Source organism: Hyperolius riggenbachi, chromosome 3 (assembly GCF_040937935.1).
Source record: "Hyperolius riggenbachi isolate aHypRig1 chromosome 3, aHypRig1.pri, whole genome shotgun sequence".
In the NCBI taxonomy this organism is placed as follows: domain Eukaryota; kingdom Metazoa; phylum Chordata; class Amphibia; order Anura; family Hyperoliidae; genus Hyperolius; species Hyperolius riggenbachi.
In genome coordinates this window covers 222,594,030-222,619,555 of record NC_090648.1, presented here as the reverse complement: position 1 = coordinate 222,619,555, position 25,526 = coordinate 222,594,030, and the positions used below count along the sequence as shown (strand labels likewise).

The following is a 25,526-nucleotide window of genomic DNA, read 5'->3' as shown; positions in this document are numbered from 1 at the left end:
TTTGCCTGCAGTACATTCTGAATCACCCGCTCCTCTGGAGATTCAGCCTCTTCAGTATTGTTTCTCCAGCTTGCTGGAGATTGTACTTTAGTGCACGGTCAGTGTACTGTTTATACCTCACCAGCCCTCTGTGGTGAGGTCTCATTAAACTATGAGTTACGGTCGCACCTAATCACTGCACACACTCTGCTCCTTGTCTGCTATACTAGTATTATTGGTGATTCTGCAGATCACCCATAATCAGGTATAGCGTCTGTATTATTGGTGATTCTGCAGATCACCATATAAGCAGACATCTGAGCTACTACACAAGACCGTTACATGTGGTAGGGGAAATTGGGAGAGAAAGAGGCTTCAGCCAATCAGGCTGCATTAGTTATGTCTGAGGGGAAAGTAGGAGGAAAGTAAAGAAGAAGTAGAAAATAGCATGCCCTGCAACTTCATTTGTGTGGCAGATGTACCAGTAAGAGCCAGGGACCGGGGGAATGACGTTCGATGGAGAAGAAAAGTAATTGATTTTTTATTTTATTTCTGACAGTTACTCTTCAAAGTTTAATGGATGTCAAGGGTCCTTTCCCCAAGCAAGAAGTCAGGGAGAACCAAATCAATATGGCTTTAATTAATAAAATCACCCTATTTATATATGAAGTTCTGATACACAGAGCAGCATTTGTGGGGAAATATGAAACCCTCCAGGAGTCATAATGATTCTGATGCTAATTACACTATTCCACTTTTGATTCTACTTAGCACATATAATTACAAGAAAACAGTAAGGCATTTGCTTTATAAATAATTATATACACTAAGGGAAATAATCCATCTTACCCATTAAATACACAAAACTTTGATATCTTCAATAATATTTTCTACTACAATAGAAAAACTAGTATGATATCCATTCCAAACATGGACAAATTACACAGTGGATATCAATCATCCAGCTTTCATTTTTTAACTTCTCACTTTGCAATGTGTTTTATTTCTACCCTACTACTAGCCTTTGGCAAAGTTCCTCTTTAAAAACGTATGAATTGGTCAGTTGCACCCAGATGAGTCCATTATCAGCCACTGTACAATGGCTATCTGTATACAATTCAAAGTTGTTCAGTAATATCTGTTGCTGTTAAGCTTTCCACATCCTTATCTGTAAGCATCCATCCTCGGCCCCTGGACTGCAAAGCAGAGATCAGCACTTTCTGTAAGACACTCTGTTTCTGTGAACAAGAAGCAGCATGGCAAGAGTTCTGCTTTCTGTTTAGTATCAGTACAGGGTTGTTTATGAGAGTATAGGCTAAGTGCCATCTGGTCCTCCTTTGTCTATTTCTGCAGTCCTGGAGCACATCTGTGTGAGAAAAAAATAATAAAGAATAGCTTAAAATCTTACAGCTTATTTATGGATATATTTTAGATTTAAGTCACATCATGTTTAAAAAAAAATACTTTGTAGCATTTTTACAGATGAGGGAAACAAGAAAAGTGCACTTTTTGAATCAACAAAGCAAATCTGTAGCGAAAATAAACTTATGAGACAAGTAATTGTATGTGTAGTATGGATAATAATTAGAACATTAGTAGCAAATAAAATAGTCTCCTTTGTTTATTTTCAGTTACACATACCATAGACATATGACTATGGTAGGGACTAGATTGTGAGCCCCTCTGAGGGACAGTTAGTGACAAGTGACAATATACTCTGTACAGCGCTGCGTAATATGTTGGCGCTGTATAAAATAAACAAATAAATAAATCCTACCTGATCATGCATCCCGTGCACAGAATAACGTCAACTTGAATTACTTGGACTACTACTCCAGTGTGTGATCTGGCATTGTGTGCCTTACTGCTTATTACCTGTATTGTGTTGTCTGCACCACTATTAACCTGTAACCTTATTTATTGTCCTGCGCTACGTACTATGCTGGCGCTATATAAATCCAATAAATTATAGTAATGATAAATCCAATAAAAGAAATAATATTAATACTACATTTATCTCGGGAAGAGTGGGTACCTTTATACAAAAACCTTTACAAAACCCTTCGTTGCCATATATGAAATAGAGGAAGGGTCTAAAGTTTTTCTAAACAAAACAAACAATACCACAAGCTTTAAAAAAGATATACACAAGTCATTATGTATTTATACAGAATATTATGAGATTCCAGTCTATCATAGTAATACCTGGACTGCTATGTTGCTTTTTTGAAGTCATGTTTTGAGTGAGGAGATGACAAAAGGACAGAAGAACAGGATGAGTGTGATAGAGATCCACTTGCAGCATGCCAGACCATGTGTTATACCCTGCAAAATAAAAGACACAATAGTAACATGAATCATTCTTCAATTTCCACTGTTCAATATACACGTGACATAATATAGCCCAATTCTCATTTAAAGTGCATCTCTAGTCACATAAATGGGACAGTACAGCTTTTAATAGGGCTATGCTAATGGTATCTGTTAGTTTACTCCTAACCTCTTTGCACCCAAAGCCAGTTACATACTTTTTGCTGCCTCAGGCAAGCTTTAAAGAGACACTGAAGCGAAAAAAAAAATATGATATAATGAATTGGTTGTGTACTATGAATAATTACTAGAAGATTAGCAGCAAAGAAAATATTCTCATACTTTTATTTTCAGGTATATAGTGTTTTTTCTAACATTGCATTATTCTATAATATAATATTACACAACACTCAGCATTCAAAATGATTCTTTCAGAGCAGTCTGTGAAGTAATGACATCTCCTCTGGCAGAGGAAAAGTAAATAGTCCAGGAACAGTTGAGATAATAAAAGTCAGATAACAGCCCTCTCCACGACTAACTTATTCGGGGAGCTTAATGGCTTGTTTGCATAGAGATAACAACTGGAGTTTCTCAACTCTTCCTGTACTGGAAACAATTAGACTGATGTATCTGATCTTAATGTTTTATTTCTTAGCTGTACTACACATACAAATCATAATATCATAATTTTTTTTCGCTTCAGTGTCTCTTTAAATCTACACATAACGGGAATTGGTATCACAACAGATGTTAATGGTGACTCAAAGCTATAACTATTTATTGATACTGAACAATATACTAATGAGCACACGTATTGAGGCAGGGCTTCTCGGCGCACACAGTCCGCTGCATAGTGCCTGACGGCTATAGTAGCAATGCTATAGTCTGTGCCAGGCATACGGGTAAATCAGGGATCAGGCAATTGCCAGACCCTGAATTACTTCTCCCACAGAGTTGCTAACTATGACTTGGAGGGGAATAGTTATTAACTCTGCCTGGAATTTCAGCGGCAGCAGGGTGAGCCGTCATTCAGCTCACCCTGCTCCAAGTCTGGCCTTGTTTGCACCATTAAACAAAAGCTAAAGGGGACCCATTAATGATACAATCTTGATTGTCTTATCCTGCCAAATCTATGCAGAGGAAGGTTAAACTGAGTGGATATACTTTGAATAGGTAGTCCCTCATATTACATAGAAGATTGTACATTAGTGGACACCTTAACAACTTTTCAGCACATTCCCCATGCTACAAGCCCCCAGTTTGTGTGGCTGCACTACTATGCATGCAGGTATCCACAGGGCTGGAGTGCAGCTTGCAGCCTCAGCACCCAAATAGCAGTCATCATGCAATCAGGGTGCTCTCTGATCACAAATACTATCCAGTCAATTTATTCTGCAGGTTATAGGTCCACTCCAGGATCATTTTATGGACAAATATTTGCATTTGTAAGTGTAAGTAAATTATTAAATTTACATCGAAAAAATAACTATGGACTACCTCTATTCTAACGAATATGCCCTGATTCTAATTAATATAGTCCAGCCTAGTGATTCAATAGTTTGTTATTTAATGGGGAAATGTAACCAAGGATTGAATTTCATCCCAATCAGTAGATGATACCCCCTCTCCCATTACAAATATTTACCTTTCATCAGTGGGGTCTGTATGGCTGATATTGTGGTGAAACCACTCCCACAGTGTGATATCATGACCTAGGTCCTGACAGTTGTCCTATCTGTGAACCTTGTTGCATTGTAGGAAATAACAGCTGTTTCCAACTGCCAAGCAACCAGTATTTCCCTCTGTACATATGTATATGAATAAAACAACCTTAGCCTATCAGAATGTTAATGGGTGTGGTAATAAATAATAGCAGTTGGTGCTGTCTGTTTCTTTTTTATGTCTGCCAGTAGTAAAGATGATAACATGCAGGCTGATTGTAGATCAAACAATATGAACAAATTACATGGTGAATATCAATCATTTCTTGATCTCTCTTCTATTTCTAAAGCAGCCCATACACTCAGCCGATTTTCTGGCCGACCGATCGATCGCGATCGATCGATCGATCGATCGATCGCAAATCGGTTGGCCAATCGACCGATCGACGGCCGATTTCGATCGATTTCGATGGATTTCCATCGAACTAGCAGGGTGGAAAATTTAGGTCGATCTGATGAGATTGCTTATCAGTTTGCATTGGCCTTAATGGAAATCTGATGGCAAAAAAATGCCATCAGATCGAATTTCAACAGATTTCAAACTGAAATCTATTGGAATTCTATCCTGGTAAAAAATGTTCTAAAAACGCATCAGATAGATCATCAGATGCATTTCTTATCTGTCTGCTGCCAATCTGACGAGTGTATGGGCACCTTTAACTTCTCACTTTGCAAAGTATTGATTTATTTTTTTCCCCTTTTCGCTAAAGTTTTTAAGTGCACCTAATTGTAAAGTGTTTAAATGCTCATTATAATGATGAAAATACATTTATGCAATTTAATGAAGAATCTCACCCATATCAGCTCCTTCAAAACCTCTTGGAAAAAGGGGACGATCAATTCTTGCCAGTAGCCAGCTTCCCAGGAACACATTGAAAATGACTCTGAGCAGACATGAGCCCAAGCCAAGGATGACCGAATAAAACATGAAGAAGTAACTGAAATTCTGAAATGCTCTCCTAGAATAAGAAACAACAAGCATCATGGTACTATGAAGCATGTTGTGCTGAACATATGATTCTACACTTTCTATAATACTGCTGCATGGCATGCATGCAGGGGAAGAGGTGCTCTAACTGCATCTGGTCTTCACTGGCTGCATGCATGATGCAGGTGAGTGATTTCAAGGCCAGCGAAAGCCCAACTCCAAGAGGGATGTGTTTCGTTTTAGAACTGAATGGAAACGGTCACATTCTTTTTGTGGTTTTACTCTGTGTGCTTATTAAAGAGGCAGCATAGTGACATATGGTAGAATGCAGTAAATTAATCAGGATTCACACTTTTATGGTCATTTCCCTGGTTTCAACATCAGAAATACTTCCTATCTCTATATTGCTGTAGATTGGCATGTAGCCCCGCCCTCCCAGTGATGCTTAGCCTAGGCTCTCCCAATGCATTTTGGGAGACCAGGTGTATTTTCTACTGGCTTCAGAACTTTCAGTAAGCAAACATTCCGCAGAGATCACCCTACAGGACTATAGATGTCGGCACCTGTGATAAATTTAATGTAAATCAAGTAGAGGAAATATTTTACAATCGGAAAACAGTGACTAAACAATTTATCAATATTATAAAAAAAATAAATAATAAAAAAAATAAGCTGTTTTATTCATTACATTATTTCCACTACAGTTCCACTTTAAGTAGGTTTTCCTGGACTTCCTGTCAATGGGGTGCCTATGGATTTCAAATGAACTTGAAAAACATGCAAACAACAGAGCAGCAGCAGATATGCCAGTCATTATGACAATGCCATGTAGATTGACACTGATGAGCTATGAAGGTCTAAATGAAAGTCTATGAAAGGCTACAAAAATAATTGCAATAAATAAAAGATATATAACAACACAAAAAAATGTAGCAATGACATAAGTCTCACCTGTTATTAATAGCCAATGGCTTGTTCTTATCAGCTGGTAATATTTTATCTTGCAGAAAAATGAATTGAGCTGCCAGGATCTGAGCAATAATCACACCTGTCATAAGGACTATGCCCAGTCTACAACACACAACGAGAACAGGGAATGACTACACGTCAGTCAATCTGTGAAAATATCTTTATCTCTTGCATGAAAAGGTACCCCTTTGTGCAAATCAAACAATACTTTCCTGCAGTTCTACATTCTCGACAGGGGTGCTGCTAGGCCAAGGCAAACCAAACAGCTGCTTCTGCCCTCACTTACAGGAGCCTCTCATGCTACCAGGGCCTGTCTGTGACTTGTATGGCCGCTGTTGCCTTTTCATCACGCAGACCTCAGATCAGCAGCAGTGTGAACAGAGATGAGAGCAGCACAGTGGTCACAGAGTATACTTCAGATGCAGAAGTGAGATTATTGTTCATTTCCTGCATTTAAAGTGTGCCGCATGGTTACTGCATGCTACTCTCCTCTCTTTGGGGTGCTACTGATTCCAATGCCCTATATATGGGGAAAGGGAGGGGGGGGACCTTTGGCTACCTATTCTGGGTGTGGCTACCTATACTGGGGGGACATCTTTCACTACCCATGCTGGGGGTGGCTACCTATACTGGAGGGACACCTTTGGCTACCTATAATGGGGGTGGTTACCTAAACTGGGGGGGGGGAGCACCTTTGGCTATCTATACTGGGGTGGCTACCTATAGGGGGGGGGAACCTTTGGCTACCTATACTGGGGTTGGCTACCTATACTGGAGGGACACCTTTGGCTACTTATACTGGGGTTGGCTACCTATACTGGAGGGACACCTTTGGCTACTTATACTGGGGTTGGCTACCTATACTGGTGGGGGCACCTTCGGGTACCTATACTGGGGATGGATACCTATAATGGAGGGGCAACTTTGGCTACCTATTCTGGACATGGCTACCTATATGGCGGAGGGACCTTGGCTACCTATACAGGGGAGACACTTTGGCTACCTATACTGGGGGTGGCTATCTATAAGCACTATTTTGCTACCTACGGGCCCGGATTTACATGACAGGAGCCTATAGGCACAGATTTCCTGGCACCATAAGGTGCCCATAAATGGTACAATTTTTCATTTTTTTTGATTAGATAATTTAGCTTGATTATTCCATTAGATCAAATATAAAGATTTTCCAGCATATCCGATCAGATTTTTGTCGAAAAAATGGGTTAACCGTTCAAATTTGTTGATTGAAAAAAAAATATTTTCAACTTTCATTCGATTCGATCATTTAGATCGAATAAACGGGAAAATCGAACATTTTTATTGTATCGTGTATGGGCACCATTAGACTTCCCCCTCCATGAACCTACAAACCTCCACCAAACTGCACCGCAAGTGTGCTGGCTGGCCCGGCTGTCGCCTCTCCCTTACTCCCCCCGCCCGTCATAAGTAGCTACAGGTGTACTTTAGTATTAGGTAGCTAGTGGTACCCTCAGTATTAAGTTTCCCACAACTGAAGGGAGAACTCATCAGTGGAATGCTAAGAACTAGGTGAGTAGCCTCTCATTTACATTCTGCTCAGGACTTTGCATAGGTAAGGAGGGCGGGAGGCATTTGGGGATGGGAGTGAGCCGCCTTTCCACCATCAGGTGCCTGTAGGCACGTGCCTACAGTGCCTTATGGTAAATCCCGCCCTGGCTACCTACTTATATTGGAAAGCCACACACCTCTATCTACCTATTATTATAGGAGAAGAGGCCTTTGACTTAACGGGGGGCACGACACAAATGATGTACCCCTGATTCTATAGATAAAATATTTAATTGCTTGGCTGGAAATCTACAATGCACAGTCTAGTTTTTAAGCACTAGATGACAGGTAAGACCAAGCTGACCAAAGCTTGTCTGTATTTCCTCTACCAAGACTAGTGGTGTGTTCTTAAAGCATTATTTAGGTTTATTTAGACATGTTTGCCTTTTTTGGTAAGGATATATTTTTAAATTATTATACAAAGAATATCATATTATCTAGCACTGCACACTTACATCACAAATTATTTTAATGGTAAGATAAGTAAGATAAGTCTTCAGTTGACAGCTACAGTAACATAATTAATTGAATCTTGTATAAATCATTGGGGGTTTTCATTTCTCTTTGTGGTATCAGATATCATTCCAATGATGATAACTTTAGTGACTACCTGCAGATAAGCATTTTATTGCAAAATTTCTAAATGCCAAGTTTCTTTGCCAGGCATAATACAGAAGAAAAGGTGCTCCTGATTTCTGCCTAATAAAGCATGATAACCGGTGGAGGAAGTACTTTCCTCCACAGTGAGAAAGAATTAGTCAGCAGGGATAGAAGAGAAAGACTGCTGTTAGGACACGTACCTCCTAGTTATTTGTTAATATGATTCATAAAGTCAGTTATAAATGAAGCAGGTCAATTCGGGGCAGTGGCATTCACCACTACAGTGGTGTGTCAGCAGTGTGTGTAAGGAAGTGTATCAGCTGTGCAGGTTAACACAGCAGAATGGTAGATTTGGAGGAGGAAAAGCTGAAGGGTATCAGAAGTTTAGGGCTCGTCAGTAATAAGAAGGTACACAGTCTAGGATAAGGGTAGGTTAGTTTAGGAGGATAAAGATAGGGAGTTGGTGTTAGGTTTCTTTTGTAGGAGGTATATTAGAATTAAAAGGGAAATCATTTATAGTTTTAGTTATAATAGGGGTAGAGTTAGGCACCAAGAAGGGGTGCAGGTGTTGTTTAAGGTGAACAATAAGGCTGGCTATCAGAAAAAATAGTTAGGGGATAGATCAACAATGCAGGAAAGTACAAGAACCATTTATGTAAAATAAGCGTCGCGTAGCCAATACCCAAACAAAAATGAGACATGATGCTGCCAAAATTCAGGGTCTGCACCGAAACCACCAGCATCAAATTGGCGACTACACAAAGTGGATTTTACTTAGTAAGAGTGACTAGGTAAATAAGTAAAGGTGTGTGTGTGTGTGTGTGTGTGTGTGTGTGTGTGTGCGTGCGTGCGTGCGTGCGTGCGTGCGTGCGTGCGTGTGTGTAATTTAGTGTAGACCCCATACTTGGGCCCATTGTCGGAGAAAGACCTTTGATGCCGGCTCGACGTGTGCCCAACGTACGTGATCAATTGGTCCATTTGGACTCACTGCCGTGGCCGACATGGCTTAAAGATTTTTTTTATCTAAAGGGATCTATAAGTGCGGTGGATGCTCAGTGTGTGAGTATGTGGATCTAGGTAAATCACTTCGGGCACCACACAAGACCAAGGAATGGGAGATCCGCTGTTTCATTAACTGTAATACAGAATGGACAGTGTATATTATCCAATGTCCCTGTTCTATGTTGTACAGCGCTTGTTGCCTGTGTCGAGCTGGTTTATGGCCTATCTTAAATCTCATTGCAGTTATCCTTATCTCCACACTCTGAAGACATTTGGAAGTTTGGTACCGGTACCAGAGTGAACGGAGTGAGTGTGGGTATGCTGTGTTTGGTGATTGTGAGGAGCGCTCCACACTGTTTTTAAGTGTTTTTAAGGCAAGGATTTAGTGATTTGTCATTTTGATACTACACTTTTGATTACAATAAAGGTGTTTAATTTTGGAATTCCTTGAGCGACAACATAATTTATTTATTTTATAACATGTAATTTAGTGTCACTGTGGGCAAAACAGATGAAGATGAATGCTAGACATATATTGCCAACACATGGACTGGTCAGAGCACTTACACTGTGTAGCCAAACCCTTGCAGTACAATCATTCCTTTTCCCTCTTTTATGGGCATAACAAACCAGAATGTGATAATTAAGCTAATCAAGAAAAACATGATGTGCAACAGAAAGTATCCTAGAAGCAAGCAGAAAAGAGACAGCAGAATTAATGAGTACATATCACAATCCTACAATGCAGAAAGATGATTGATTCTGTTATTTAGGTGCAATGCTATCAATAGACCTTTCAACCAAAAAGTTTTCCAGCCCCTTTTTCCCCTTTCCCTAAGTAGGTCTACAGACATTACATTTTGCCTATCAAAAGTTTAATAGTTGTGTGTACCTATGTAAGGGAAAACTACGCTCCTAACTTTGAAGATGTTAGGAAGGGATCACAGATCATTTAAAGTTGTTGTTGTTTTCAGAACTGCCTCCTACATAAAATGTCATTTGCCCTCAATGGTTGCTGATCTGCTTTCTGAATATCCAGGGAAATCTGGCATTTACCCCCAGTGTGTATGAGGAGGGAACTGTTAATGCTTGCTATGAATTTAAAGAGAATCTGTATTGTTAAAATCGCACAAAAGTAAACATACCAGTGTGTTAGGTGACATCTCCTATTACCCTCTGTCACAATTTTGCTCCCCCCCCCCGCTGCATTAAAAGTGGTCAAAAACAGTTTTAAAAAGTTTGTTTATAAACAAACAAAATGGCCACCAAAGCCGGAAGTAGGTTGATGTACAGTATATCCACACATAGAAAATACATCCATACACAAGCAGGCTGTATACAGCCTTCCTTTTGAATCTCAATAGATCATTTGTGTGTTTACCCCCTGCAGCTCTCATCCACTGAAGAGTGACAGGCTAATTGTTTCTTCCTGCAGACAGCTCTGCCCGGTGTCTGTAATTCCTCAGCATGTGACAGCCCAAGCAGCCAGCTCCTTTCACAGCCTAACAGAGGACGATTTATCTAGCTTGTAAAAGATAAGAGTGCAGAGAGGCTGCCTAATGTAAATAACACACACGGGAGTGTGCATAGAGGGGGCCTGGAGGGGGGCATGCATAACAGATCAACAACACTGAAGAGTTGGCAGCCTTCCAGACACATCCGACAGGGGAAAGATAAGTTGATTTATATGAATAGACAACTATAACAATATTTACCTACCCCACAATAAATAAGCAATTTGATTCCCTGTATATCTGATACTGGCTGCCTGAAAAAGATAGAAAAATCAGTTACTCAGCTTGCCATTATCTGTTACTTTGTATTGTGTCTAGAAGTCAATACCTATGGATATCCTAATTTGCATATGCAAACCACGGTTGCTCTTTTAAAGCTGAATTATCTCAAATACGTTCTATTTTAAGAAGGTAAAATTACATTTAGCTTTGCTTTTAGTTAGAGGGCTTTTTGGTCTCTATTAGCCCTTTATGCCTTCCAGGTGGTTCTGGGTCATCATGAGCTTCTGTGAAGCTTGTAAATAAAAATTATATGAAGGATGTATGGACACTGAATGAGAATGGGCAATTTGTGGCTTGCTCAAATTTATCCCAAAATACAGATACAGAATTGACTATCATAATCAATAATCACAAACATATAAGTATAATTAAGCACCAGCATCGGTTCGCAAACTTGGAACGCAAATTTCCACAAAAAATTGCGAACAGAATGTTCACAGTGGGCTCCATAGACTTTAATGGCAGACAAACGGCCTCTGCCTTTAGCGGTTAATAGCAAAGCCCCTTTTCAAAAAGACCTTGTAGTTTTGAGAAAATCGATTTTAAAGTTCTCCTGCTGAATGTGTGAAAAGTTATAGTGGCTGCCGACTTTAGTGATTAATAGCACAGCCTCTTTACATGAGAGAAACACAAATTTAATGGGTATGTCATTAAAAAGACTTTATAGTTTTGAGAAAATCGATTTTAAAGTTCTCCTTCTGAATGTGGGAAAAGTTATAGTGGCTGCCGACTTCAGAGATTAATAGCAAAGCCCCCTTACAAGCGTGGGTACCCACTTTCCTCCTCCACCCACCCAGCAAATTTGGTGTTTCTAGCACATAAGGGGGCTTTGCTATTAACCGCTAAATTCAGCAGCAAGGGGAAACATTTCCCACACACAAAACGATCATTTTAAAATCGATTTTTTTCAAAAACGATAAAGCCTTCACTATTATTTTTTTCCTCTTGTATTCACTGTCCACATACCCTGAAAATTTGGTGTTTCTAGCACATAAGGGGGCTTTGCTATTAAGTCAGCGGCCAGTAACTTCAATGTGAAAAGTGTGAACGCAATTTTTTTAAAATTTTTTTGCATGAAATGCAAACGGCGAACAGCCCATGTTCACAGCGAACTGTTCCCCTGTTGGTGAACTGTTCAGGACATCTCTAGTGATCACTCTCACCCACAGTGTATATTCTTAATCAATATTCTTAATTGACACTTGAAAAAAGTCCTTAAGTAATTTAAACACGAAGTTATTTTGTTTACTTGTCCTGTAAAACATTCTGTTCATAATATTCGACAATCCTATAAAAACACTTTTACTTCTTCTTTACTGCTCCATATTAAGTTATGTAGCAATAGTTTGAGGTGAGGCCTTGAACTTTCTGTTCTCGCCTGTTAAGGTCATAACTTATGGACAGCATACCTGTGAAAGGAAAATGGGTGCTGACATATGTATTTCCTTTTAAACAATGCACTGGCTGTCATGTTACATAGTTACAGTTATTTTTGTTGAAAAAAGACCTCTGTCCATCAAGTTCAACCAGAACAGGAAAAAAAAAACACCATCCTGAACCGGCACCTATCCTAGTTAACCCAGGGGAAGGCGAAACCTTACAAGGCCTGGTAAAATACCTGGTCAGGAGTCCAGACCCTGCCTGTGTTACATAGTTACATTGTTATTTGGGCTGAAAAAAATACATATGTCCATCAAGTTCATCCAGAAATCATGGTAGATGTAACCAACAAAATATCAAAGAAACAGATACAATTATGCTACAGGAGTTACTGACTAAAACCTACTGCTACAGTGCCATCTACTGTGCATTTAGAATAGTTCTTCCAACATAATCCACAGGTATACCGCTACATCACTTTGGATCCAATTACACTTTACTAAAAGCATGAATTAGTGAACGACAAATAGAAGCAATTAAATAAATAGACCTTTACAAACAGTAAAGCTGGAGCAGCAGCCTGGCATTGAGTGACGTGACGTTTAGGCTAGTGTTTGGTATACATAAACAGTACAGAAAATAACATAACATTTTCAGTAAAAAGGAAAGCTTTTGTTATTTTGTAATGTGACAAATGGGGATAAAAGAGGATTACGTGGAGAGATTGGACACAAATTCTTTCTAGACCTGTGGCATACTAGAGACCAAAAATCACTTTCTATTTAGTAGCTATTTAGTAGTTGTTTTGTTACTAATTTCATTTTATTCCCTGAATAAAATTGCTCCGATAATGCTGTGCACCACAATTGCGATTTCAGACAATTGCATTAGCTCCTGTGGAATCACTGCCCTAGGCTTTCATTATCCAGGCACTTTTGGAATCGCCAGCGATTCATAGAAAGCACACATCACTACTAAAGCAGCTCTAGTGGGCCCTAGACCTAATGGTTAAATGTACTTCAATCAGTTAGAATCAAGTTATTCCTCTATAGTGTGCCCCAAAAATCTAATTTATACTGATCATCTGAAGTCAGAGGACTCTGTTTTTGTCCAGAAAAGTCCTTAGGCCAGCACGATTAACAAAGCGAAAACAGCCCTTTATTGATACATTGAAAACTGGACCAGCAGAATTAGCAACATTTCAAAGATGACTGCTCCTCCTTCAAGCAATAGTGAGGTCAGGTCCTTCAAATTGACCAGGTGGGAAGAAATTGGGTAGAAAACTCCCTCTACTCAATAACTATACCTGTTGGCCAAAGTAAACCATTAATATATGCAGTTAATTGGTTACTCCACCTCCCCCCCTGACCCCCCCCAAAAAAATGCTGTTGATCTATAGTCAGTTTTGCAAAACCATTTTGCAAAAGGCCCACTGCTTGGGTGTTATGCTTGACTCAGAGCTCTCCTTTAAACCTCACATTGCCTCGATAACTAACGCCTGCTATTTCCAGCTCAAAAATATATTCAGTAGTCGTCCCTTCCTTACACAAGAGGCCACCAAAATGCTGGCAAATCCCTTCTAAACTCAGCTGCCCACCTCATTCACCTTTCCACCCGCTCCTCTGATGCAGCCCCACTGTGCTGTTTTTCCCACTGGCTGCCTATTACCCAGAGGATCCAGTTCAAACTCCTGACTCCTGAAACATACAAAGCTCTTCAGGAGTTGTCCCCTCCATACATCTCCTCACTAATCTCCAGATACTGTCCCTCCCGCAACCTTCGCTCCTCCCAAGAAACTCTCCTGGCCTGTAAGCTGATCTGTTCACAAGGCAATCAACAGCAAAGGCTCACTGCCTCATCCATCCGCCCCCCCCCCCCCCCCCCCCCCCGTCTCCTTACCTAATGTGTCTCCCACTACCCTTTAGATTGTAAGCTTGCAAGGGCAGGGTCATCCGCCTAATGTTTACTGTTTTTGTTGCAATACTTGTGCTGCTTGAGACTCTGCTGTACATGTTTTGGTTGTACCTATGTTCCCCTTGTCGTCTTATTGTGCTTTGTAAAGCACTGTGGAATATGCAAGCGCTATATAAATAAATAAATAATAATATTCTTATGATACAACCACAAGTTCAATGAAAATCTCACAAACCTCCCACTCCCAATCACAATTTTGTTCTTACCTAATAGTCAACAGGAAAATGTAAATATTTCCCCTACCCCACAAGTAATTCAATTGACTTTGCTGTCTAGAATTTGAAACCTTAATTGAGAAACATGATGACCTGCTGAGGCCTTCCCTGATCAAATGTTTGTGTGAATATAGACAATCTTTTATTTTGTGTGTGTTTCTGCCTATGTAGAGCAAACTGCATGGACATTTTAGTGTGTATATAACATATTTGGAATCACAAGTATAGTGTTTCCTGATCTTGAACTTGGTTCCCCTGTATGGAAGGACAACCTCGCTGCCTCTAATGGCAGAGTTGTAGTGGTTGCACTTCATACATGGTAACGTGCCCTGTTGTCGAGAAGGAAAACAAGTTTTTGCTTAACCAATTGCGGCTGTAACTAATTTGTCATGTAGGGAGGGTGCTCTGCTATATGACATTAAAGGGGGCTTTTGGAACTCAGGAACTTGAGGTAGTCCTTCATTCAGGATGTTCAAGTGTCTTTTTACAGAGGCTTCTACTGATCAACTTAGAACAGAGAATTGACTGACAAAAGGGATGCAATCCCTTTTATTTGGCGGTGTCTACCTAATCTACAGTAATGTCACCAACCTTGTTAAGGGCCTCTGAGAGTAAGTTCTCTGGATAGTCCCTCTGGAAAAATCTAGTAAACATCTCCTTGAGTCTGATTTGTCTCTTAACTGTCTTTACCTACTATGTTATTATGCACGCTTTGAAACTGACTTAGACTATCTTGTTGTTACAGTGTAGTAAAATGTATGGTAGAGTTCACATCTGTCGGCTTAACATATGTGTCAGAGATGAGGCCACTGCCACTCCTGCAGATCATCGTGTCCAGAAACCTATGTTTGTCAATATCAGAATGAACCATTCATTTGATCGTTATGCATTTCCTCGCAGACTCAATCGTGCTTGCTGTACTAGTGTGCTTTCACCGTTTTTACAGTAAAAAAAAAAACTTTTACCAGAATAACAGGTGGACTTTCCGTACAAGGTATCTCTGCTGTCCCTTTGTAAAGTTTCTTCATTTCATTTCTATATATAAAAAAAAAAATATTAAGTACAGTAGCTGCACAAGGAAAAAAGGAAACGTTTAATAAAGGCACATGGTAATTTGGGCCAAAAGAAGGGAGTCATGTTTCTGGATCATGATTTTATACAGCAGAGTTTTAACTTGCTTTTGTAAACACAGCAAGAAACTGTGTTCAACAAGTGTTGTTGTGCAATGGGCCAAGTTGTGATATAAGAGTTGTCTTACCTATAGCAGGAAAGTAAATGCAGAACATACATGACACTTGTGAAAGCTGATGGGAATGTGGAAAAAAACCAGCAATCTGCAGAAATATTAGAGGTAAAGTTAGTATTATTACAATTGCTGTCATTGATGCACACAGATCAAATAATGGACTTTCAAAGGAGGTGTCTGACCTTTCAGCAACAGTAAGATGAACTTTGTCTGATTAGAAAAGGAAATGTTCACTGTTCCCAGTATCCAAGTGTCCAGACCTCGTACAGCTTTAGGTGATACAAACAGGTCCACTAAAACAAACTGAAATAACACAGATATGTATTGAGTACTGTATATGTTACATCTAAACGCCTCTCCTGTCATTTGCAATATAACAATCATCATGCACTACCTGAGTGTGGATCCCAGAGGTCCAGTTGTGATTTATTTTTGTAACACTATATACATATATTTCCCCTTTATTGCAAAGTTCCCAAGCAGCTCAAGTGACCCAAAACCACTAAGAAAGTATAGGGGACTTAAAGAGACCGAAAAGCCCTAGTAAAAAGCAATGCTTAGTGTGGTTTGCCTTCTTAAAGAGGAGTTGTCAGCCATACTATCTCAGAAGAAAACCCACATATCTAAGTAGATAAACAATTGCTCTACTTACATAACATATGTATTGCACTGTCCACGTTTTGATTTTAGTGGTTTTTCTACAGTAAAAAAAAAATCCTTCTTAGCATTTCCCATTTTAAGTGTGGCTATTTTGAAGCCAATACTGATGTAATTTCCTCCCTTACTCTCCTCTGCCTGATTTGCCCACCCTACACTATAGAAAGTGCCTTGTCTCAGCATGAGAAATATTGGCCAATCAGAGAGGAACAGAGGTGTGGGAGGGGAAACCGGGAGGGAAAGAGGCTTCAGCCAATCAGGCTGCATTAGTTAAGTCTGAGGGGAAATAGAGAAGAAAAAAAGGACAACCCAGCATGCCCTGCAACTTCCTTTTTGTGTGTGTACCAAATAAGAGTCAGGTAAACTGGGGAATGGTCATTTATCAACAAGAAAAGTAATAGTGATTGCCTGGTTAGCATCCTTATTACTTGTTTACCAGATAAAAATAAAGAATTGATTTTTTATTTTATGCCCGACAGTTAAACTTTAACCACTTCAGGACCACAATGCTAAACCCCCCTAAAGACCAGGCTATTTTTTGTTTAATTGGCCACTGCAGCTTTAAGGCCAAGCTGCAGGGCCGCACAACACAGCACACTAGTGATCCCCCCCCCCTTTTCCCCCCACCAACAGAGCTCTTGTTGGGGTCTGATCACCCCCCAGTGTTTGTTTGTTTTTTGTATTTCAAAGTTTTTATTGAAAATTTTGAAACATAAACAATGGATAACAAGAGGGAAGGAAGACAAAGACCAACAAAGCTCATTCAATACAAAACATAGCACCAAGGGTGACCATGGAAAATAGAGCAATTGAATAACCTCAATAAAACAGTAAATATAAATGATGAAAAAGCTAGGTGTGCTTCTGGAGCGGGGTGCATTACAACACCCAGGCTAGGGTGAGAGCAAGGGCCTAGCTGCGAGTTACAGGTCACCTGAGGGACTTGGGAGGAGGGGGGGGGGGAAGACAGACTACCAAAGGGGCCATGGGAAAGGGGAGATCAGTCTAGGCCAACAGGCCTAGTAGGGGACGGGGAGAAGGGAAACACATCTGTAAAAGGGTGAGTGTACCTCAGAGGATTATACCAGCTATCTGGGGTATGCTATGAAAAGGGGATGGTGTAGGAACCGACCTAGGGGGAAGAGGGGGAAGAGGGGGAAGGCCGGTGTAAAGGGAAGCCTAGGAGGTTGGCTCAAAGCAGCGAGCAATAACCTCTGCTATTCCAAACATGGACAAGGCAAGGGGTAGAAATGCGGCAGAGGAGAAAAGAAGAAAGGCAGAGAAAGTAGAGAGAAAGAGGAAATAGGGAAAGAGAAAGTAAGGAAGGGGCCCATCTCACAGCCTAGTTATTAGTGTGTCTTCCATGTTTGGGTGCTCAAGCTGAATCCAAGGTTCCCATGTTTTCTCGAAGGATTTGTAAGTATCCCGGAGTATACTTGTACGTTTTTCATTGACCAAGTAGGAAATCATTCTAGCCTTAACTTCCTCAAAATTGACAGGTTTCTTCCAACTATTTGCTATAGTGCTATAGTCATTGTAGCCGCTGAGAAGACTAGGGAAGATAGCTTATTTTGCTTGGTGGTTAATGATTCTATTTTTGCATGCAGTAGGGCTTGCCAAGGGTTTCTGGGAATTGTTTTGTGAAATAAGGCGGACAACAACTTAACCACTTCACAGCTCCTGTACAGTATATCTACTCCCCTGCAGACTTCATCTAACCGCCCAGGGGAGTAAATATATGTACTCACGCTGCTACCACTGCTGAAAGCGCTCCCGCTTATTTGTGCGCTCGTTCATGTTGCCATCTGCCCACCAGGAGATCAATGAATGGGAAAGCAATTCCTAATCATTGATCTAAGTCCCCGTAGCAATTATCGGCGCCTTTTATGAGAAGCTGCACAATCATTCTAATAAATAAAAGTTTCCCATCTTCAGTACACTTCCTGTAAGCATACATATTTTGCTTACAGGACGTATAAAAAAAAAAAAAAACTGAGGCCATCTTGTGGCCAAATAGTAAAATTACATCTAAAAGTATTTTTTTTAAATGCAAAGACCTGTTTTTACATTTTAAATTAACCCCTTACCTCCCACACTCCCCAATAGTTACCAACATTTATTTTTTTTGTAAAAAAAATACAATGAAATAAATTTACAATTATAAAAAATGCATAAATAGTTTTCTTAGGGACTGAACTTTTTTAATTTGTATGTCAAGACGGTATAATACTGTTACTTTATAAATTATGGGCTTTTTATTAATGATGGATGCAAAACTGAAAAAAAATTCATTTTTATTTCCTAATAAAATATTGGTGCCAGACATTGTGATAGGGACATCATTTAAATGGTGTAATAACCAGTACAAATGGGCACATAAATTACGTGGATTTTAATTATGGTAGCATGCATTATTTAAAAATGATAATGGCCGAAAACTGAAAAATAAGGATTTTTTTCCAATTTTTTTCTTATTTTTCCATTAAAAAACATTTAGAATAAAATAATTCTTGGCATAATTTACCACCCAAAGTAAGCCTAATTAGTGATAAAAAAAACACATTTAACACATTTCATTCTGATAAGTAGAGATAAAGTTATTGGCAAATGAATGGAAGGAGCTGAAAGGTGAAAATTGCTTGGATGCTGAAGGGGTAAAACCCCTCAGTTGTGAAGTGGTTAAAGACACGGTTCCAAAATCTGACAAGACGAGGGCAGGACCACCACGTGTGTTGTTTGTTTTTTTTGTAAATATTTATTACAATATTTTTTAACACATTTCCTTGTTTTTTGGTTTTTTTTTACACTATACCCTCCCTACCCCCGCCAGCCAATCCCCGTGATTAGCTGTCATAGGCTTCAGCCTATGACAGCTGATCACCGACAGTCAGGAAGGGACAGCCGTGTCACACGGCTGTCCCCAGTACAGCGCTGCTGCTAATCGCATTGCTGTACTCAGCAGGAAGACAGCAGTTTCACCGCCTACGCCGCTCGGAGACTGAAGGCAGGGCAGAGCTCCGCCCCCAAGCAGGAGATGCATGCGCCTCCTGCACGCGATCTCCTGCAGTAGCCGGCCCCAGGACTTGACGTCAATATTCGTTAGGCGGTCCTGGGGCCACCGCCGCGGCCACGCCAATTGGTGCGGAGCAGTCGTAAGGTAGTTAAAACGGAAGGTATTTGTGATAATTCAGCTTTAAGTGAATATCTGTGGTTACCCACAATGCGCAGATACTGAATATGCACATTGTGCCGCAATAGCAGCATAGGGGGTGATATACAGGCTGGGAACGCGAACAATCACTCGCGTTCCCATGCCTGTCGGCCGGTGACGGCCAAACCGGAAGTGTTCGCCGGCGGGTGCAGAGGCATCAGAGCGGAGCTGCGAGGGCACCGATCGGCTGCAGGGGGCTGAGGGAAGCCCCAGGTGAGTTCATTTCATTTTTTTTGTGTGGCTTTAGGTTCACTTTAAGCAATTGCTTTATTCCATAAAAGCTAAATCCTTTTTTGCACCAAGACTACCACAACCAAGGTTTGTTTATCAATCTAAAAATACAAGTTTGGCTCAAAGGTTTGTTTAATTTAGTGAGGTATGTGGATGCATGGTATATGTTAATTTTAATTAGATATTAATCAGGACAGCAGGTGTTCTTGTACACTCCTTCCATTATTTATAATATAATTAATCACTTTTCCTGGATCTCTTTGTATTTATTGTATCAGAAAGTGCCAATAAACATGTCAATCTAATTAACCTTTTAGGAGTTCAGTTTGTGCATACTCTCTGAGGCTAGGTACACACTATGAGATTTTCTGGCAGATATACTGTCAGATCGATTATTTCCAACATGTTCGATTTCTGACTGTTTTGTGTTCTCCCCTACCGGAAATCGATCGGAAATCTATCGGAGATCGATCGGAAATCAGATCGGACATGTTAGAAATAATCGATCTGACAGTAGATCTGCCAGAAAATCTCATAGTGTGTACCTAGCATGAGGGAAGTATGCAAAACAATGCTTATAAAGCTATGAACAACCGCTAGAGTAAAAATTGCTGAGAAAGACCATCTTGGGTGAAAATCTAGTATGTGTACAGCGGCCCCTAATACCCCTCAGTGCTTTGGCTACCGATCCTCCTAGGGGCTAGTCAAAGGCATTGTTCTCCCCACCCACCTAATACGCAATATGACACTCTGTTGACCCTCCTCTCCCCAGCACAGCACTAGTCTGGAGGCTAACGACATGTCTGTAACAGCCTTGACACCAAACTGTCACCTAAAGGATTGAGTCCTGATCCTTCCTGGGGGACAGTCCTAGTATATGTGTATGATTGTGCAGAACACTCAGTTATTGTCAGTAAGACAATAACTGGGATTATTAACAGTATATTAGCACTAGACCTGTCCAATCTGTCTGTAATTCTTTTTTTTTTCTACATGGTTTGTGTGTGGGCACTAGGAGTACTGCAATTGCTCTGTTTATACATTATTGCTTGTATTCCGTGCAAGCCTTACATTGTACAGGCAGATGAGACACAGCACTGCTGTCACTATCATCTTGGTGGGAAATTTAAAATCATGGTCCCATGTATAAATCTTTTGTTTGATGGAGCGATTTTGCTCTTCCCTGTAAAAAAAAAAAAAAAAAAGGAACATTTTTAGAAAAGCAGGATATGTGACTGGAAAGTCAAAGTAACAAAACATTTTTATATTTATATATATTTTTATAAATTATAAATAAATGATGAATAAATTCATAAATAACCCCCTTCCCTTCACTGTGAATGGACTGCAAAGGTACTCTACCTTTTTAAAAAAAATAAAATAAATGTGTGACATTTATGAGATACTTTATACATTATATTAAAAAGTTGTTTCCACGGACCAATCTTTTCCAACCATAATTATAATTAACATTTAATGTAATTTTTATATTAGGAACACCTGTATGCATCTTTATTTATGCAACTATTTATTCAGCCAATCATCTGCCGGTACTGAAAAGCATATAAGTCATGCACATGCAGGCCAGCAGTTTACAGTTTATATTCACATCAAAAATCAGAATGGGAGTAAATGTGATCTCAGTGATTTTGACTATGGTGTCAGATACACTGGTCTGAAGATTTCTGTAATTGCTGATCTCCCATGATTTATCATACAGTGCAACCATCACTACCTCTGTCTCAGAGGTGCTTAACTTGAATCCTTGTGCAGATCGCTTGATACGCCTCCCTATATTGCCTGATGAAGCGGGTTTGAGCCTGTGAAACGCGCTGCAAACATTTTTTGGGAGTTTCTAATAAATGTGTTTGACTGTCTGAATCGCAGTCGTTGTCGTGTCTGCTTGAGAGAGTTAAAGGGAAGGTCCAAGCAAAATAAAAAAATGAGCTTCACTTACCTGGGGCTTCTACCAGCCCCATGCAGCCATCCTGTGCCCTCGTAGTCACTCACTGCTGCTCCAGTCCCCTGCTGGCAGCTTTCTGACCTCGGAGGTCGGCGGGCCGCATTGCATACGTTTTTACGCATTCCCACTAGTGCAGGAACATTAACACATACATTTTTGCGCGGTACTGGTTCAATGCGTAAAAATTTACGCATTGAACCAGTAACGCGTAAAAATGTATGTGTTAATGCTCTTGCACCAGCGGGAATGCGTAAAAACGTACGCAATGCGGCCCGCCGACCTCTGAGGTCGGAAAGCTGCCAGCGGGGGACTGGAGCAGCAGTGAGTGACTACGAGGGCACAGGATGGCTGCATGGGGCTGGTAGAAGCCCCAGGTAAGTGAAACTCATTTTTTTATTTTGCTTGAACCTTCCTTTTAAGTCCACCACTTCCTCCTTCATTTTTGCCATTTGAGTTGGTTTTTAAGCTCATGTAATCTAATTTTCTACTTTTGGCGCCTCTGTTCATTGTATACAATTTCGAGTCCACCCTTGGTGGAGGGTTGCTACCCTTTTTTCCTGTCTATGGAGAGCGATTTCTTAATCCTGAGTGGGGTCAGGATAATCTCCCCACCTGCCTTTACAGTGGTTGCCTGCTGGTGACCCTGACTTGTGAGTATCTAGCAATACGAATTTATTGCCACCTTATCCAGTGCGTATTACACTATTGGGGCTCATGGTGTTCCCTGTTTTTATCTCTTTGCAAGGGGGAAAAGTGTGCGCAGAGTATACAGGCATTTTGTTTACTTGCAGTACGCTGCCTGGTCCTAAGCTGCTGTGCACTGAGTGACCATCTGGCTATCAGTCCTATCTTCATGCAGCCCGTCACTCCTTTCATCTTGTTTATCAAGTAGCATTCCCCTTCTCCTTCTCCCACAGTCATTTCCCTTTTATTCCCTCACAGGCTCACACAGCTATTCACATGTGGGTTAATCTTTAAAGGACAACCGAGGTGACATGTGACATGATGAGATGTATAGTGCCAAGCAGTCAAATAACTAGGCTGTGTTCCTTTTCTTACTCTGCCTGAAAGAGTTAAAAATCAGGTATGCAAGTGACAGTTTCTGTCCGGGCCGGGACTGGGTCAGACTAGGTCAGACTATAGCATAACTCTCACTGATAAGTAGTTACAGCCATAAAACACTTTTCTGTCAGTAAATTGCTTCTGAGAGCAGGAAAGAGATAAAAATGGTCAATAATGCTTAGATTTGAGTTCTGACATACTTCAATGAAGGTGTCTGTAACGTTTGTGGGTTTCTATCTCCGTGGTCAGCGCACAAGATGTGCGCTGACACAGTGGAAATCCTCCACAAGCATAAAATTAGATAGTACCCAGCTTGGATGCAATGCACCAGTAGAGGGCAATTCCCACCGGCAGATGGAGCTGTGGAGTGCAGATGAGCACAGCCTCTGCATGGCCACAGATGCCAGGGGGAATTGTACGAATGAAGGCAATGTAGGGCACGATAGCCCTCTAAGAGGGAGAGAGCACAGTGACAGACTAAATGTGTGTTCCCCAATCTAGTCTCCACCTAGCGACGGTGAACACACATCCGCAGAAACAAAGCGGGAACGCAATTGCAGGAGAGAGGCGATTGCCAGAAGTGACACAAGGCCGAACAGAACAGAGCACGAGAGTAGCAAAGGCACAGCAAACAACAATCAGAAGATGAAGAAAATATCAAACGCTAGCTAAACGCGAACACCACACTCATTCGCAACAGCGAATGCGTTTAATCACGATCACCGCGCGTTAGGCGCCCAGTGATAAGCGTGCCACCCTAACTAACCAATGACACACAACACGAAAATAGAAAACGCGAACGCTTGCTAAACGGTTACCTCACCGAGCCTACAGCAAGCGTTCGTATCAGACAAGACAGAGAGAAGGAGCAGCCAGCAGCAACTGCAGCTCTGGCCTACACTCCCAGACAGAGTTCAGAAGGAACCACCGCTGCTACCGCTAGAGCGGATGCGATCCAGACAGACAAAGAGATGGTCCTACCAGTAGCAACTGCTGCTCTGGCTAGCACCCCTAAGGCAGAATACAGAAGGAGGCACTGCCACTACCACTAGGGCAAGTGCGATCCAGACAGATGGAGCAGCCAGTAGCAACCGCAGCTCTGGCCTACACTCCCAGACAGACAGAACGTATTTCTGTCGACCGCCGCTGGCGACAGGACAATCGCACCAGAGAGACAACACAGGCAAAACAGATAATGCAACCTGACTGCACTAGAAGAACTGCCTAGTGCAGTCCCAAGGAATTACTCTAAGATAAACTTTAACAAACAAACAGGGCTGATACTCTAGGAGAGTTTATCAGTAACAAACCATGAAAATGACCAGCAAAGGATTCTGGGAGAACATCGTATTTATACTGCCAGCCTTCAAAGGAGGCAGCTAGGCAATTTGCATGACAAGTGTATGCAAATTCCTCAGCAGAACAACTCTGAAACTTGCAAAGCAGAGACAGGTCTCTTTTCCAGAGACCTGCAGCTCGCAGACCTAAAGAATGGCCAAACAGCTGTCTGCCCGAGCAGCCAGCTGAGCAGATCGTTACAGTGTCATTGGGCATAGACAATGAAACAGTAAAAACTCAAAAACCTAGATTTAAATATAAAATAAAACTGTGAGATATCTAAAAAAAAGTGATTTTAGGAGGAGGAGTATGGATATAATTGTTTTTCTCAAAAGTTTATTTTCACCTTGGATGTCCTTTAACCACTTGAGGACCGTAGGCTTTACCCCCCTTAAGGACCAGGCACTTTTTTTCCATTCAGACCACTGCAGCTTTCACGGTTTATTGCTCGCTCATACAACCTACCACCTAAATGAATTTTGGCTCCTTTTCTTGTCACTAATAAAGCTTTCTTTGGTGCTATTTGATTGCTGCTGTGATTTTTACTTTTTATTATATTCATCAAAAAAGACATGAATTTTGGCAAAAAAATGATTTTTTTAACTTTCTGTGCTGACATTTTTCAAATAAAGTAAAATTTCTGTATACATGCAGCGCGAAAAATGTGGACAAACATGTTTTTGATTAAAAAAGAAAATTCAGTGTATATTTATTGGTTTGGGTAAAAGTTATAGCGTTTACAAACTATGGTGCAAAAAGTAAATTTTCCCATTTTCAAGCATCTATGACTTTTCTGACCCCCTGTCATGTTTCATGAGGGGCTAGAATTCCAGGATAATATAAATACCCCCCAAATGACCCCATTTTGGAAAGAAGACATCCCAAAGTATTCACTGAGAGGCATAGTGAGTTCATAGAAGATATTATTTTTTGTCACAAGTAAGCGGAAAATGACACTTTGTGACAAAAAAAAAAAAAAGTTTCCATTTCTTCTAACTTGTGACAAAAAAAAATTAAATCTGCCACGGACTCACAATGCCCCTCTCTGAATACCTTGAAGTGTCTACTTTCCAAAATGGGGTCATTTGTGGGGTGTGTTTACTGTCCTTGCATTTTGGGGGGTGCTAATTTGTAAGCACCCCTGTAAAGCCTAAAGGTGCTCATTGGACTTTGGGCCCCTTAGCGCAGTTAGGCTGCAAAAAAGTGCCACACGTGGTATTGCCGTACTCAGTAGAAGTAGTATAATGTGTTTTGGGGTGTATTTTTACACATACCAATGCTGGGTGGGAGAAATATCTCTGTAAATGACAATTTTTTAATTTTTTTTACACACAATTGTCCATTTACAGAGGTCTTT

The 25,526-nt window shown here is 40.6% G+C and overlaps 1 protein-coding gene across 1 annotated transcript in view; it reads right to left on the bottom strand.

Annotated features, from left to right (window-relative positions):
• Positions 1–345: 345 nt before the first annotated feature.
• Positions 346–25,526, bottom strand: part of LOC137561320 (stimulated by retinoic acid gene 6 protein-like) — an 87,536-nt gene continuing 62,355 nt past the window's right edge. Inside the window, exons 9-18 of the mRNA XM_068272598.1 lie at positions 20,878–20,989; positions 15,890–16,010; positions 15,720–15,795; positions 15,427–15,496; positions 10,816–10,864; positions 9,664–9,781; positions 5,890–6,009; positions 4,806–4,969; positions 2,185–2,304; positions 346–1,345 (exon numbers count right to left, since the gene is read on the bottom strand). Of these exons, the coding sequence (XP_068128699.1) occupies positions 1,098–1,345; positions 2,185–2,304; positions 4,806–4,969; positions 5,890–6,009; positions 9,664–9,781; positions 10,816–10,864; positions 15,427–15,496; positions 15,720–15,795; positions 15,890–16,010; positions 20,878–20,989 (1,198 nt within the window). The 3' untranslated portion in view covers positions 346–1,097. The remainder of the gene's footprint in view (positions 1,346–2,184; positions 2,305–4,805; positions 4,970–5,889; positions 6,010–9,663; positions 9,782–10,815; positions 10,865–15,426; positions 15,497–15,719; positions 15,796–15,889; positions 16,011–20,877; positions 20,990–25,526) is intronic.